This window comes from Triticum dicoccoides, chromosome 4A, assembly GCF_002162155.2.
Source record: "Triticum dicoccoides isolate Atlit2015 ecotype Zavitan chromosome 4A, WEW_v2.0, whole genome shotgun sequence".
Lineage (NCBI taxonomy): Eukaryota > Viridiplantae > Streptophyta > Magnoliopsida > Poales > Poaceae > Triticum > Triticum dicoccoides.
Genome location: NC_041386.1, coordinates 435,237,040 through 435,252,401, shown reverse-complemented (window position 1 = coordinate 435,252,401; position 15,362 = coordinate 435,237,040). Strand labels below are relative to the sequence as shown.

Sequence of the window (15,362 nt, the reverse complement as noted above, 5' to 3'; positions counted from 1 at the left end):
TTACCCCACAAAACAAGGCTAAAACACGCGGGGTTGGAAGTAGACACCCGATGTCCGGTATGCTACCGGTTTGATGATGATGGACGACACTGCTTCTTGAAATGCGAACAAGTTAAGAACATATGGAGAATGGCCCAGATGGAGCACACCAGATTGAAGCTTACCCGGTGTCCTGATCCTCTTAATTAGTTTGAAGATATGTTATAGCTAGAAGAAGAAGAAGAAGAAGAAGAAGGAATTAAGGTGTGTATTCTATTTTGGAGATGGTGGCAAGAGTGGAACAGAGTGGATGCAGGTGGTGAGGTGAGAGCTCCTCAAATTATTTTAGCTTGCATTGACTATTATGTGCTTGTTTTCAGGAACATCAAGAAAAGAAGAACGACCATGAAACAAACTGCTATCATAGGTGGTCTCCTCCCCCAAGTGAGTTTCTAAAAATTAACATTGATGTATCTTTTCATGAAGAAACAAGCATAGGCAGATGGGGTTTCATAATCAGAAATGAATTGGGTGACTTGATTGTTGCAGGTCCGGGAAGCCTGGAGCATTTATCGAATGCTCTCCATGCTGAGCACTAGCTATGTTGTATGCTATTAATGTTGCATCTAGAATTGGAAGTAACCAGATCATCCTGGAGACTGATTCTATGATGCTGAAGCAAGCAGTTTCAACCAACATAAACAGAGACTCTCTAGATTTGCCACTTCTACTGCTAATTCAGTTGAAGTCCCAAGTCTACATGATGAGTTCATCTCCCGTACTCCACCATCGCAGGTGCTTGCTCTAAGTTTACAGTGTGATAATTGGTTTCATGTTGCATGTGTTGTCTAGCCTGTATTTCTTCTATTTTGATTAAATTGCACCTACTGAGTTTATACGTTATACATGTGCATATGACATGCCTTTTTGTGTCTAGAATACACTGCATCTATCTATCATACCATGTTCTTACATCAAAGTACCGCTATTGTGTACCCCGCATCAGTAACTCATGATTGGACGCTTTTAACATGGCATTTTGACAGTGGTTGCATCTTGCTTTGATTTGTAGGTTGTACTACTTCTAATTTTTCGAAATGTCACTTATGACAAGATACTTTCAACTTTGCAGAGTGATATTGGTTGCATCTTTCATATGGTGTCTAGCTTGCATTACTTCTATTTTCTTGAAAATCCTTCTACTTAGTTTACACATTGTATGTCACGTCGTCCTGTTTTTTTACATATTCCATCCTCATACGGTTGTCTTACATCAAAATATTGCTTGTCTGTATCATGCATCAATGAGTTCTGAAGAGCAATTTTATTTTTTTGTGTTACGGGTACGGCCTGACATGGCAAAGTCAAAAAAGAGTACGGAAAAGAATATAGTAGGGAATGATGTTACTCGTCGGGTGCAACGGAAAAGGATCTGCCCTCAAGATTCTGCTGGTACTTATAGTTTAGTAGAAGGTCCAAGTCCATCGGCTAAATCTACAAACACAGTATCACTTGCTCCACTAGCTGCAACATCCGCTTCAACTGTACCGGCATCTCAACAAGTTACTCGTTCGTTTGCTCCGCAACTGGTCAGTTCCCAAGCTGCCTTCACACCTAACACTACTTCCGAAGCACTGGTGACACAACAAGACTTGGCAAGATCAGATGAACCTCATGAGCATCAACACCAAGATGGTACCTGACCGATTCAAGTTGCAGTTGCATGCTCCTTTATATGTACTCTCACAGTTTGATGTGCACTAACACTTTCCATACTCGTTGTTGAAGTAGCACCACGGCGCAAGCGGAAACAAACATCAGGGATAATGCTTGACAGATTAACAAAATCTAAAGGAGGAAGAATGGAGATCCATTTTGAGGCAAGTTTAAAAAGGCCACGTGATGCTATACAGAGTCAGCCAAGTTAGTATCGGAGGCAGCCATTGCCGTTAGGCATCATGCACGTATCCTCCCAATGTGGATCCAGTACAGGAATGAGAAAGACGATACCCAGTTTAACACCTTACCATTTATCCGTAAGTAATGTTATTCATCACAATTTATAATATTGTCTTGCTCTGCCCCATACTTTCTAGCTCCCACTTAATAAGACTCACATTCTTTTTTCAACATATGGGTTTCAAGTTGGATACGAAAGATGATGCAACTAAACAAGCATGCACTCATGTTTTTCAGTCTGCTCTACGACAATATCGGTATCACCTTAGAAAAACTCACTTTGAAGGCATGGCTAACAATGAAATCGCCCAAACATCTCTAGTGGAATATATTACAGATGAAGACTGGACATCCCTTGTTAAACACTGGTCTGATCCAAAGTATCAGGTAGGGTATATGTATTTGATCAGATCACGTATTGAACTTGTATTTACGTATGTGCCTTACAAGTGTATCTTCTTCTAGGCTAACTGTTTGAAGAACAAGACCAACCGTTCTAAAGTGAAATTCCAACAGACAACGGGATCTCCTAGCTATATTCCACACTGCGAGGCTCTTGTAAATAGCTGCTAGTTCCTTCTTTTTTCTGTGCCATATTATTGTATCTATATTGACTTGTTCCAAATACAGAGGAAAGCCCGTGCGGACCAAAAAGAACATGAACCGAATGCAGTGCAAATCTTCAAGGATTGCCACACCAGCAAGATGAAGGGCATGAGCACACTAGTTCAAGCCGCTGTTGTAAGTCCTTACTCCTCCTTCCTTTGAACTGCTTGTTACTGTGACGTGTTCATTTAACTACTTGGTTTGCAGCCAATGTCAGTTACTCTGTTCACTTTTATACACAGCTGTCTTAATGTATCATTTCACCTTACACGGTTTAAAAGAGATGAAGGATATTCTTTTGGTCTTGATCTGTAATCTAGTTGTGATGTTCACGTGCCCACACAATGATACAATAGCCTGATTGTTTTTTTGTTGTTGCCCATGATATGAATGATGTCATACTATGTTCATCCTACTTGAAACCATGTCTATTTATCCTTAGATGTCAACGAATGTGAGGAAATAGATAATACAGTAGGCATGCTACATGAAAATATGTTTCGAAAGTGATTTTATTATGTAGTTGGCACTACAATACATGCTAATGTATTACGGTAGTTCACCAAAATAGTTATGCATAAACGTGAAACCTACTTTTTTTGTCTCATTAGTAACTTATTTGGTACAGTAATCTACAAGTTCAAACTTTCAGCAAGCTATGGAACAAATGACTTAACAACCACAACACTTGAAGGTGACGAGGCTACCACATGCACAATGTCACCTCTTGCTGCAGTGCGTCAGTATCTCTCAACTAACAGTGCAAAAAGCACCTTCCTGCGTAATTCTGGATTGGTTGTCAAGGTAACCTTGTCCAAATCGCCTACTGAACAAAATCTTCCAGCTAGACAGAGTGATATATCTGTGCTCCAGACACAAGTCCAATCCCTAATGGATGTCGTTTCAGAAATAAGAATAGTGGTTGATAAATGTCATCAAGATATGAATGGTTTTGAAACCAGACTATCAGACATTTGTTTCGCTGTTCAAGAGCAATGGCGGAAAAAGGGGAAGATCATGCTGCTCCATCAGATTCTACAGCCTGAAACATTAGCACTCAGGTTAAATGAGATGTGCTTCTATACATCTGATTGTGCGTTTATCTGCAAGGACTGTAAACTTTATGGCAACATGCCTTTTGTTGTATGGCTAGAATTTATGATGTTGTGATACAACATTTATCGTGCTGCCAAAGGTTGTAGAAATTACGCTGCTATTTTTGCATAGTGTAGGTAATGTATTCGGCCGAAAGCTTCGTAGGAGCCCAATGTGCCAACATTCGTCGGGCACATTCCAATTGGGCTAAAAATGATTATGGGCCATAATTTTCATGTAGCCCACTAAAAATATTTGAGCCTCAATCAGCATAAGCTTTCATATTTTTGGTAGGCCTATGCCACAGCGGGCCTTTAACAGACCGAAATATAATTTGGGTCCTCAGTAACAATAGGCCGTTAATATGTGTAAATACCTCGAGCCTATAAATAACATGGGCCTTTAATAGGCCGAAAGTGAGATTGGGCCCTGATTGTGCCAAATTACCCACTGGCCATTAGCAGGCTGAAATGTATCTCGGCTCGTGGTGGCCCATTTACAATGCAGATCGTTCACACACTGAAATTCAGACGGGCCGTAAATGGGCCGACCTACTACATGGGCCTTTAACCGGCCGGAAGTTTAGTCGGGCTTGATTAGTATCAGTTTTATATGGGCCATTAATAGGCCTGATGTGACGTTGGGCCGCATATGGCCCATGGCATTCGTTCGATGTTAACAGGTCAAAAATCACAACAGGCTGGTAGTGGCCCAAATCTATAGTGGGCCTCTAACAAGCCGATTGTCAGACATGGCCAAATATGACCCAAATCCTTCACGGTCGTTTATGGGCCAAAAGTTTCAATTGCCAATAAATGGGCCCAAATGAAGCAGGACCTTTAACAGGCCGGAAACACACCGGGCCGTAATTCGGCCCAAATACTTAGCGGACTATTAACGGGCCAGAAGTGACCATGGGCCGCGACGGTGACAAGTTTAGAATGGGCTGATTTGAAACTAGCCGTACGGGCCTTAACTGCGAATGGGTCGTCTGCAAGCAGGTCGTTAATGGGCCAGCCCGCTAATTTTGACTGGGCCAGCCTTTTTAACCTAAATGGGTCGTTATTGGGCCTTGCGACGTGTCGACGTATCATAGGCGCCTCCTGTCACTACTAGGGAAAACCTTATACACAGAACATTAGCAGTAGCGCGGGGTAAAAATGCACGCTGGTGCTAATTAGCAGCAACGCGGTATTTAAAACCGCGCTACAGATACAGTTATAGCAGTAGCACGCCCGAGTACAAAAGCGCTACTACTAAAATTCCCACGGCTTAGCCGATAGACTACACATAGTAGTAGTGATCTACGTGGAACCGCGCTACCGCTGTTTGTTTTGTAGCAGCGCGTTTACGGACAAAGGCGCTACTCCTAATGAAAATAAAATTAAATGGAAAGCAAATAAAAATAGAAGGAATAGCAGTAGCGCTTGTTAGGAAACGCGCTATAGCTACCATAGCAGCAGCGCACTTCCTGGAACGCGCTACTGCTACTTTTAACTTAACCGCGCGGTTCGTTCTTCCCCCACGGCCACTTCCCCCAAATCTCTACTCCTCCGCTGTCGCCGCCCTGCATCGTCGTCGGCCGCCGCGCGCGACCCGTCGCTCTCCGCAAACCTTCGACGCCGCCCCCGACCCCGACCTCGACACCCCCCCCTACATCGCCGCCCTCCGCCGTGCACCCGCCGCCCCGACCCCGTCCCCAACCTCGACGCTGCGTGCCCCTCTCCCTAACTCCGCCAGCGCTAGAGGTGAGCACGCCCTCCTCCTCCTCCCCTACCTCTGCCTATCTAGGGTTCTTAGGGTTAAATTTCAGAGTTCATCTAATTAGTTAGGGTTCATCAAATTAGATGCTAATTATGGCAGTAGTTGTTAAGTAGAATTAGTTTTAGAGTTCATCGAATTAGTTTTAGTGTTTAATAGAATTAGTAAGAAAATTAATATAACTAGTTGAACTAGTTTATGTTTAGTAAAAACTAGTTTATTTTTAGTAAGTAAATTAATAAACTAGTTGAACTATTTTACTTGTAGTTGAACTAGTTTAGTAAGTAAATTAATAAACTAGTTGAACTAGTTGAATTAATAGAACTAATGTATTTTTAGTAAGATAATTAATATAACTAGTTGAACTACTTTATTTTTAGAAAGAACTAGTTTTTTCTATTTATAGTAAGTTTATATTTAGTAAGAACTAGTTGAATTAATAAAACTAGTTGAACATGTCATATTTGCTCAAATAGGATATGTGGTTTCCCAAGTGGCCGTTCATGTTTATTTTACACCTCCGAGTGGCCTATGTTTTGCCGGAGTGTTGATTAATTTCCGTTCCGGCAAATTTCACGCGCTCAATATGTCCTTTTTTAGCAAAGTTCATGCCGGATTTTTCCGTGAATTCTGGCATGACTTGTGCTAGAATATGTAGGAAATATCGAGTGGCCTGAATTTCCTCGAAAAATAATGATCTAATTTAGGTTTTTAGTACATATATTTAATTGTACAAGTTTAATCTTTGAATTATGAACGTAGGAAATGTCGTACTCGGACGACGACAGTCTCCCGGGGGAGTGCAGCTGGTGACACGACGATTGAGGTATGTGCGACATGTTCGTTGAGCTGGACGAAGATCGGCGCTTCAGCATGAAGCTCGAGGAGACCTTCGATGTTGAAATGGTACGCAACAACGATAAGTGTTTTTTTCGTAATTAAGCATGACTTCAACTATTTCAACGTCTAATTTTCATCTTTTACAATTCGACTAGCTTATCCCATGACATGCAAGACGCTATGTCTTGGAGAGGATGGCTTTTGAAGACCATGAAAATTTTCAAACAAAAAAAATACACCTAAGGACCCATCATGATATCGATTTTGAAGTAAATCTATACAATTCTCATAGCGTAACCCATTTTGGTTGTCAAAATTGGGAAGCACTTTGCAAAATGTATGGTTTTTATGAGGGTATGATTGTCACCATGGATCTTGGTGATCCTGACATCGAGCAAGACAATATGAACATTTGGGTCCTTGTTGATACGCTTCCGATTCTACCGCAATGTGAGTTTCTCAAACATAGTTATTAACTAATTTAGATTGTTTATTTCAAAATAGTTGACAGCTTATTTCCATTGACAGCTTATTTTAAATCTTCAAAGAATGTGTAGAAGATGGTAGACAAAACCCACTACACTGATGGCTCTGAATTAACTTATAAGGAAAAAAGTCATCTGATTGCTTATTGTACTTATCTTGAGAATTACAATACCTATTATCAAACTCCTCCAAATTATGGTGAATACGTGCCACTAGTGCACGTATTGAACCACGATAACTTCTATGGAGATACCCTGGTAAGATTTTTTACTATTACGACATCCATGCATCTTTTGCATACTTCTAAAACTAGTACATCTTTGCTAACTACGAAGTTATTACTATGTTTTTCAAAAGAAAATCCCGATGGATTGTGTGCCTCATCTGATGTATCAGAATGGTCGCCTTGCAGTTCTGAACATACAGCCAGGTCAATCTAAGAAGCTCACATGTGTATATCAGATTTCTAAAACCGGTGAACACATGCTAATCAAAGAATGGAAAAAAATGTTTGGACATTCGCAAGGAGGTTCTTGAAAGTAACATTAAGCGAAAGGCAAGAATTAGAGACATGATAATCTCCATTCTCCATAATGGAGAGTCAGGGGCTATCTTGTTTTTTGTTATTTTACCTTAGAGAATATAGTAGGTCCTAAGAGAATGTAGTAGGTCCTATGAGGTACAATATGTTTATTATGTGATACAATGTGTTAGAGTTGATGATGAGGAGTACTTGTGATTACGACTAGTGACCAATTTGCTATGTGATGTCTCATTGACGAAAACGATGATCTTGAGGAGGTGTTATATGACAATGATGTATTATGATGATAAGTTGTTAATAATATGATGATGATGATATTTATTATATCATTGGGTGAAAAAACCACGGATTAATTTCAAGTGGATGTCCATCCACTTGAAACTAGTCCATGGTTCTTTCACCCCGTGATGTAATAACTCATTATGATGTAAAACAATTTCTAAATTCCTGTTGTATGAAAACTTGTGTAAAGGTGTACGAATACAATATAAAATAAAAAAGAAATAAAATACGAAATAATAGTAGCAGCGCGGGCAGGGAGAAGCGCTACTACTAATTACCAGTAGCGTTCCTCCGGGAAGTCGCTACTACTAAGTCGATTTAGCAGTAGCAAGGTCGGAGGCACGCTACTGCTATACGTTAGTTGTAGCGCCTTATCAGTAACGCATCGCCCAGCGCTACTGATAGGCCTAAAACCCGCGCTGCTGCTAGGCTTTTCTCTAGTAGTGTGTCCATTGGGTGGTTGACATCTATCCTTTCGCGGTGCTGACACGTGGTTGCTATAGCCAATGCTAATTTTACACGTGAAAAATTCTCATTGATCTCAGCTGTTAACGGGTTATCGGATCCAAACCGAAACCCGATAGCTTAACAGCGACTCATTACGATGGATGCCGCGTGCCGGTTACCCTTAAGAAAGCACTTCTATGACACGTGATTTATCGTAATGGAAGTGGACACTTCCGTGATGATAATTTTGGTAATGTCATGGAACACTTTTACGACAACACAGATATGACTATCTTGATTCTGTCATAAAAATCGTCATGGATGTACATGCATGACAGAAAACGTGACTTATTGTGACAAACACGTATCATCACAGAAGTGTATTTTTTTGTAGTGCGGGCGGTGACATGGCGTTGATGATCGTCGACGCCAGCGTGGCTACAAGAGGCGGCGATGGCAGTTGGCGAGGGTGGCGCGGTGGTCGACGATGGCGACGCGACTGACTTCAATGGTGATTAGGTGGCGGTTATCTGACATGGCACTTTTACAGAAAGAGCCATCTTACCCTAGATGGAATGGGTGTTTTGGAGAATATACGAGACCCGTAACGTTTACGGACAACTGTTGGAGAGTTTTTTTTGGCAACTTCCTCTAAACCTTGGTTATTTTATGGATACAGAAAGTGCCAAAGATGCTCTAAGAACAGAAAAAAGCAACTCTCCCGTGCACAGGAGGTCTCATGGGTGCCTCATTTGTCCATTTGGTTGGAGATGAGCTTTGCTACACCCACGTAATATTCTTATATTTGTTTTTACAAACCTGCTGACTTGACTTATTTGATTTGAAGGGAAAAAGAGGCCCAGGCCCACCCGTTGAATTCAGGGGGCTGATTAGTCAAGGAAAAGAAACTACATAGCCTTTATTAGATACTTCTCTCTGTCTCATAATATATGACGTTTTTTGATACTACTTAGTGTGCTCTTGCCTTCTTGCCATCAGACAATCTGTAGTGCAATGGTCTGAATGTGTGCAACAGTCGAGAGCAAAATACATCTCAGTAAGATGACCCATTGACATGCCGCGGTCTAATTTATCACCTGTAAAATTAATATGCTACCTCTGTGTATGCATATAAATGGCCACATACCACACTAGGGGTAAAACAGTTTTTTTAGGTTAGACTTAACATCGTTACTGGTCAAAACTGATGGGAGTGTCACATAGGGAATAAAATGAAGTTGGAGTGTCAAAGAGAGAAGAAAATAAAATTTTGGGCCAAAAAGGAAGGCAAAATTTAAGAAAAGGCCAAATAAGGAATTCTCTTATAAAGCTAGACCTAGTTGGGGATGTATCTGGTGCACCGGATAGTTGGTGCTACCGGTGCACTGGTCGCTCATTGCACATTGATAAAATTGTTCAAAAAATCCGGAAAAAATTAGTGCATTAACACGACATCAATGTACGTTGTAACAAAAATTTAAATCGAAATTTGAAACATGGCTTGAGATACAAAAATGACAAACTTGACACTGAATAGTACATAACACAAGTTGGGCTTCGGTTTTGGCCCATTAGCACATTGATATTAAATTTGTCATTTTTGTATCTTGAGCTTTGTGTTGAATTTTGATTTGAATTTTTGTGACAACATACATTAATGTTGTGCCGATGCACTATTTTTCTCCGGATTTTTTCGAACATTTTTTACATGGGTGTAGCCTTACTACTCTCTCCGTCCTGTAATGTAAGACATTTTTTGATACTACAAGCTTCTGATAACTTCTATCTCCATCGAGTCGTTCCAGTAATGAGTCCCAATCACAGATAAACATTTAAACTACGTACACGAATCAATGAGTCACTGGTAGTGCGTACGTGATGTAGTTGAACACAGAAGCTGACACACGTACGTGCGAGCTAGCCTCAACGAAGCAGCCAAGCAGATAGCTTAATTGATCTACAATACCTAACTAGTACGTGCACTCTAGCCGTATGGACTGGCCGGCGACTTGCACACCGTAGCCTGTGGCAATCCATCTATAATTGTTTCGCGTTCGTTCTAACAAGAGAAGTCGTTATGTTCCGAGAAACGATCAGGTCGATCCACCAGAAGCTAGTCTACGGCAAAACCGCATGAGTAAAATTGCCGGCCTGCAAGCTTTGCATGTACGCTGCTGCTGCTTGAAAATCAATCAAGCTGCTTGCGTGTGCTAGCTTGCACGTACGTATTGTTTGTTTCTTGACGATACGAACTTGGGTTCTAAAAATGCACGAGAGGTGGCAGTGCCCCAGCGGCCTTGGCGCACCCACGCACGGGAGGAGGATATGCCCGACCGCTTGGCGGGCACGGGGAACTCCCAGTCGGCCCCGGCCCGGATCAGTGCCGTGTGCACTCATGCCACATGCCCCCTTTTCTTCCCTTTTCTGGTGACATGCTATCATTAGTGACAAAATTGTCTTTGCATGTCCTAGTTAACACTGCTGAATGAAAAAATAGATGAAAAGGTCACATAAGGCACAAAATGATGTTTGAGTGTCAAAAAAAGAAAAAAAATTATGAGGCCAAAAAAGGAAGCAAATTCTAAGAAAGGGCCAAATAAAAAATTCTCTCTAGCTTTATTGGTTGGAGATTCCCATGCATGCATGGTTTAGACATTGATTATTTTTGTGGGCCCAACATGCAACTTTTGACAGAGATGACATACTCCACCCATCCAACCATGTTTTTTATTTTAGTTTTCAAATTTGAATATACTGTATCTTTCCAATCAAAAGTCCAAATTAAATTTTGTTTGCATATTCTTGTTCGTTGCGACGAGAACATTCAAACTAGATCACTCTTGAATGCATTAATTTTATTAATTAGTATCAAATATTAAAACTTAATAGTCATAATATTAAGTTCTTTACCATGTTTCGTTTGTTTTAGGGTTTAGAGTTTACTATTTTAGGGTTGAGGACTTAGAGCTTATGATTGGGGGTTAGGGTTTTTATGTTTAGTATTTATAACTTGATGATTTTATCCTTCCTCATATCAAGTTCTAACAGATGAAACTTAGTGAAGAATTCTAAAACATGTCAAAACGAATTCACTAGTGCTCTTATTTGAAAGCCCTCGTCTCAAGGAGCACAAATATGCAAATGAAACATAAATTATACTTTTAGTTCAAGGGATGCAGTAGATTCAAATTTAAAAGGTAAAATAAAAGGCGTGGATGGGTGAAGCAGGTCATCTCTATCAAAAGCTTCATGCGGTGACCCCATCCAAAATAATCAATGGACTAATGCATGCACCGGAGAGAATCCATTCTCCTAAGAATAGGTACATCTTACCCTACATGTGCGGACGGAGACGAGACATCGCGCGCTGTTAGACCTCCACCTCCACTAGCTTCCACTCCAAAAATGGCGACCAGCCAGGGCCAGGCGGCCATACATTTGCCAAGACGCACTACATATACGCCAACACCATTCCGCCAGAACCTAGGAGAGGGAGACGACGATCGACGGGCTACCAGTGAGTTAGTTACCCATGGGCCGCAACATGGCGCTTCCCCTGCTCCTGGCGCTGGCGGCCCTAGTGGCGTCGCTGCCGTCGGGTTCCGTCGCGACGGCGGGGACGGCTGGTGCGTTCGACAGCTGGTTGTCGGCGAACCAGAAAGACTTCGCGATCAACCAGGCGTTGTACGCGAAGAAGGCGGTGGGTGACACCGGCAGCACCATCGACGAGTCCCTGTCCAAGGCGGAGGATAACAAGACCACCTACGTGGTGGACCCCAAGGGCGGTGGTGACTACAAGACCATCACGGCCGCGATCGACGCCATCCCGGAGGGCAACACCGGTCGCGTAATCCTGGACCTGAAACCCGGCGAGTACCGTGAGAAGATCTTCCTCAACCTCAGCAAGCCCTACGTGACTTTCAAGTCCGATCCCAAGAACCCGGCCATCATCGCCTGGAGCGACACCGCTGCGACGCTAGGGAAAGACGGGAAGCCGGTGGGCACGGTGGGGAGCACCACCTGCGCCATCGAGTCCGACTACTTCGTGGCGTACGGCGTCGTGTTCAAGAACGACGCGCCACTGGCCAAGCCGGGGGCCAAGGGCGGGCAGGCGGTGGCGCTGCGTACGTTCGGCACCAAGCAGGCCTTCTACAACTGCACCATCGACGGCGGGCAGGACACGCTGTACGACCACAAGGGGCTGCACTACTTCAAGGACTGCGTGATCAAAGGGAGCGTGGACTTCATCTTCGGGTTTGGGAGGTCCTTGTACGAGAACTGCCGCATCGTGTCCATCGTGAAGGAGATCGCCGTTCTCACGGCGCAGCAGCGGACCAAGACCATCGAGGGCGCTATCGAGAGCGGGTTCTCGTTCAAGAACTGCAGCATCATGAGCGAAGGCGGGGGGGATATCTATCTTGGCAGGGCGTGGGGGGACTCGTCGCGTGTCATCTACGCCTACACCGAGATGAGCAAGGAGGTGGTGCCAGTTGGATGGGACGGATGGAACATCAAGCAGCCTGAGAGGTAAGGTCACATCTAACATGCATGCATGGGACTCCTTTTTTACATTATGGATGGATGGAGGATCAAGCAAGTTCATTGTGGACATTCTCGCTCATGCATGTTCTTTATTAAGGGATCCCATCACTCATGTTTATCGAATGCATGCGTACGTGCGTGCAGTAGCGGGATCTACTACGGCGAGTTCAAATGCAGCGGGCCGGGGTCGGACGCGAGGAAGAGGGTCGGGTGGGCTGTGGATCTCACCGAGGCCCAGGCCAAGCCCTTCATCGGCACACACTACATCTTCGGCGACTCTTGGATTCTGCCACCGCCAACTGGGAACTCTCCTCCCTCTAAAAAAGGCTCCAGTGGAGGAGCCCCCGCCACATCTCCCGCCTCATCGCCCGAGTCGGCAGATTCAGCCTCATCGCCCGAGTCGGCGGATTCAGCCGCGTCGCCCAAGTCGGCGTCCTCAGCCTCGTCGCCCAAATCCGCCTACTCAGCTGCATCCAAGGTATGTACATGCATGTTCGAGCTACCCCGCGGCATACTTTCTTGTAGCGTTAAAAGTCCGCCCTGACAACGTTGCGGATTATTTAATTTGCAGACGAAGAAGAAAGAATTATAGAGGAAGAAGATCTGACTCTTCTTCGTGTGTTAGAGACAACGCTTCACCATCTTGCTCTGCAAGAGGCTAATTGGCTTCGATCCATCGGGCTTTAGGACCAGACAGCATGCATCCCTAGATGAGCTTATTTTCATAGTTTCTTCAGGGTCGAAATGAAACACGTACTGCTCAAGATTGAGAGATAGAGACTTCATATTTTAGATATTTCCGTATTCTCTTCTTTTTATACCTTCAAATTGTATGTACTGAAGGCAACCAGTGCACCTGATTCAACTGTTTTTAGTTTGGCGACTGTGATTCTGCCATATAGAGATATAGTACTAGTACATCGCACGTGCCATGCACGTGTAGGTTTAAGGATTATTATTCTGATGAAAAATGTTGTGCCTTCAGAGTGATTGAAGGCATTTTTGTTTAGTACATAATCATATTATTAATATATTTAACAAATAGCAAGATCAGGTAAATTCCATACGCATGTATCATACACTGATTAGAACGATCAATTAGAAGTGTATGCAAAGTATTAATTGGTGAAACAAAGGAAAACTTGAGTCATGATATTTTATTTTTGAATAATACAATGATTGACGAAGTCATCACAGGTGACTTGCTAACACGGAAACGCCACCTCCACTGAAAGAATATTCCGTCTTAATGAGACAAACATATGTCAAACCCGAAGTTTGATCGAGTATAACCATCCAACTCGGTTCATAATTTTGTGAAACTTGTTTATAAGATAAAGTAATAATGTTGTTTAGTTACAACACATATTAAGTTCTCTTTTTTCTATCTAAAGCACTTGAATGTGAACTGTCGGAGGGTGCGTTGTTGTATGCAGTTTTTTCTCTCTCTCTCTCTCACCACGTTGCCTAGTACGTACATTAGTAGTACTTTTTTCCAGATGAATGGTGCTACACTGCTACTGGTGGGCATCACTCTCTCACGGGCACCGTGCCAGAGATTTCTTTCTAGTAGCAGTAGCAAGAGGAAGAATCACGAGCCCGCAACACTCTGACGGTAGCAGTCTCATAACACAACACAAGGGTGTCTCCCATCATGAATCCCAACGTCATGTGCCGTCAGATTACTTTATCCAATGGTCTGCATTTGGTCATGTGGTCCTTACCTAAAGCAATTGAATGTGAGCCGTTCGATCACAAAGATCCAACGGTCTATATAACTTGACACTTGTATACTATATAGGAGTATATATAATATAGTGTCAAAAGCGCTCTTGTATTATGGGACGGAGGGGGTACTTGTTTAATCACACACAAAAAATTCGTTTGCCACTATTTTTCCCTAAATGGAAGCAAGCCCTCGCCCTCTTCATCGAACTAATGCACCGTAACAGCCCAGGATCAACACTTCCCTTAGTAGTTGATTGTGCATGATGTGCATTTCATCAGCATTTGTAAGCATCCTATTATGTTTGTTAAGGGTTTAATTTGGGGTTTTTTTAAACCACAAATTATTTTTGCCAATTTTATTGAATGGTGAATATCTAAACCTTCTCCCTTTGGTCTTCTAGCCCAAGACTCACCTCCACACATTGCGCACTGCTCTTTGTAACATTTGGGAGCTCCCAAATTTTTTCACAATTTTAGCACAAGCCTAACACCTACCTCTAGATCAAACCTCTTTATTCTTTTTCTCCCCTTCTATTAAAAACTATTGCCAAAGCTTATCCGAATGGCTTGGATATTTTTGTGTGGTAATGAGACATACTAGAGAGGCCACCTATAAATTTGCACGCCATTTGGAACTCATTTGGCCCACAAAATATTTCCAAAACCTACCTTTTCTATTTTCTGTAAAAAAAAGGAAAATGAATTCCCAACCAGCCTCCCTCTCACCCTTTGGCCCAACCCACGAGCGCTACCTAGCTAATTCCCGCCCACATAGCACCACACAATGAAATCACTAGTAAAGGGTTACCCCTTGCCAAGGTCACCTCCACCATCTCACGCGCTAAGAAGTGACCCACTACATGTTCGTCACTTGTCGCAACCTAATAGTTGTTCCTTTTCTTTCTAGATTCGTTTATTCAAAAGATTTATCTCTTGAACCATGCATCCAAATCCTAAACTGTTTTCACCGTTGGAATTTTCGCGTCGACGTCTTGAAAACTAGATCTCATGTTAATAGGTTTTGACGAATTTTTTTCATGAACAAACAGAAAACTAGGAAAAAATGACAAAGAAACAATAAAAAGGGATAAAG

General features: G+C 42.6%; 1 protein-coding gene across 1 annotated transcript; it reads left to right on the top strand.

Moving 5' to 3' along the window:
* The first annotated feature begins 11,531 nt into the window (after positions 1 to 11,531).
* LOC119288944 (putative pectinesterase 63) lies at positions 11,532 to 13,550 on the top strand. The gene is made up of 3 exons (XM_037568409.1): positions 11,532 to 12,526; positions 12,686 to 13,019; positions 13,113 to 13,550. The coding sequence occupies exons 1-3, from the start codon at positions 11,532 to 11,534 to the stop codon at positions 13,131 to 13,133; spliced, it is 1,350 nt and encodes a 449-aa protein (XP_037424306.1). The 3' UTR covers positions 13,134 to 13,550.
* The last annotated feature ends 1,812 nt before the right edge of the window (positions 13,551 to 15,362 follow it).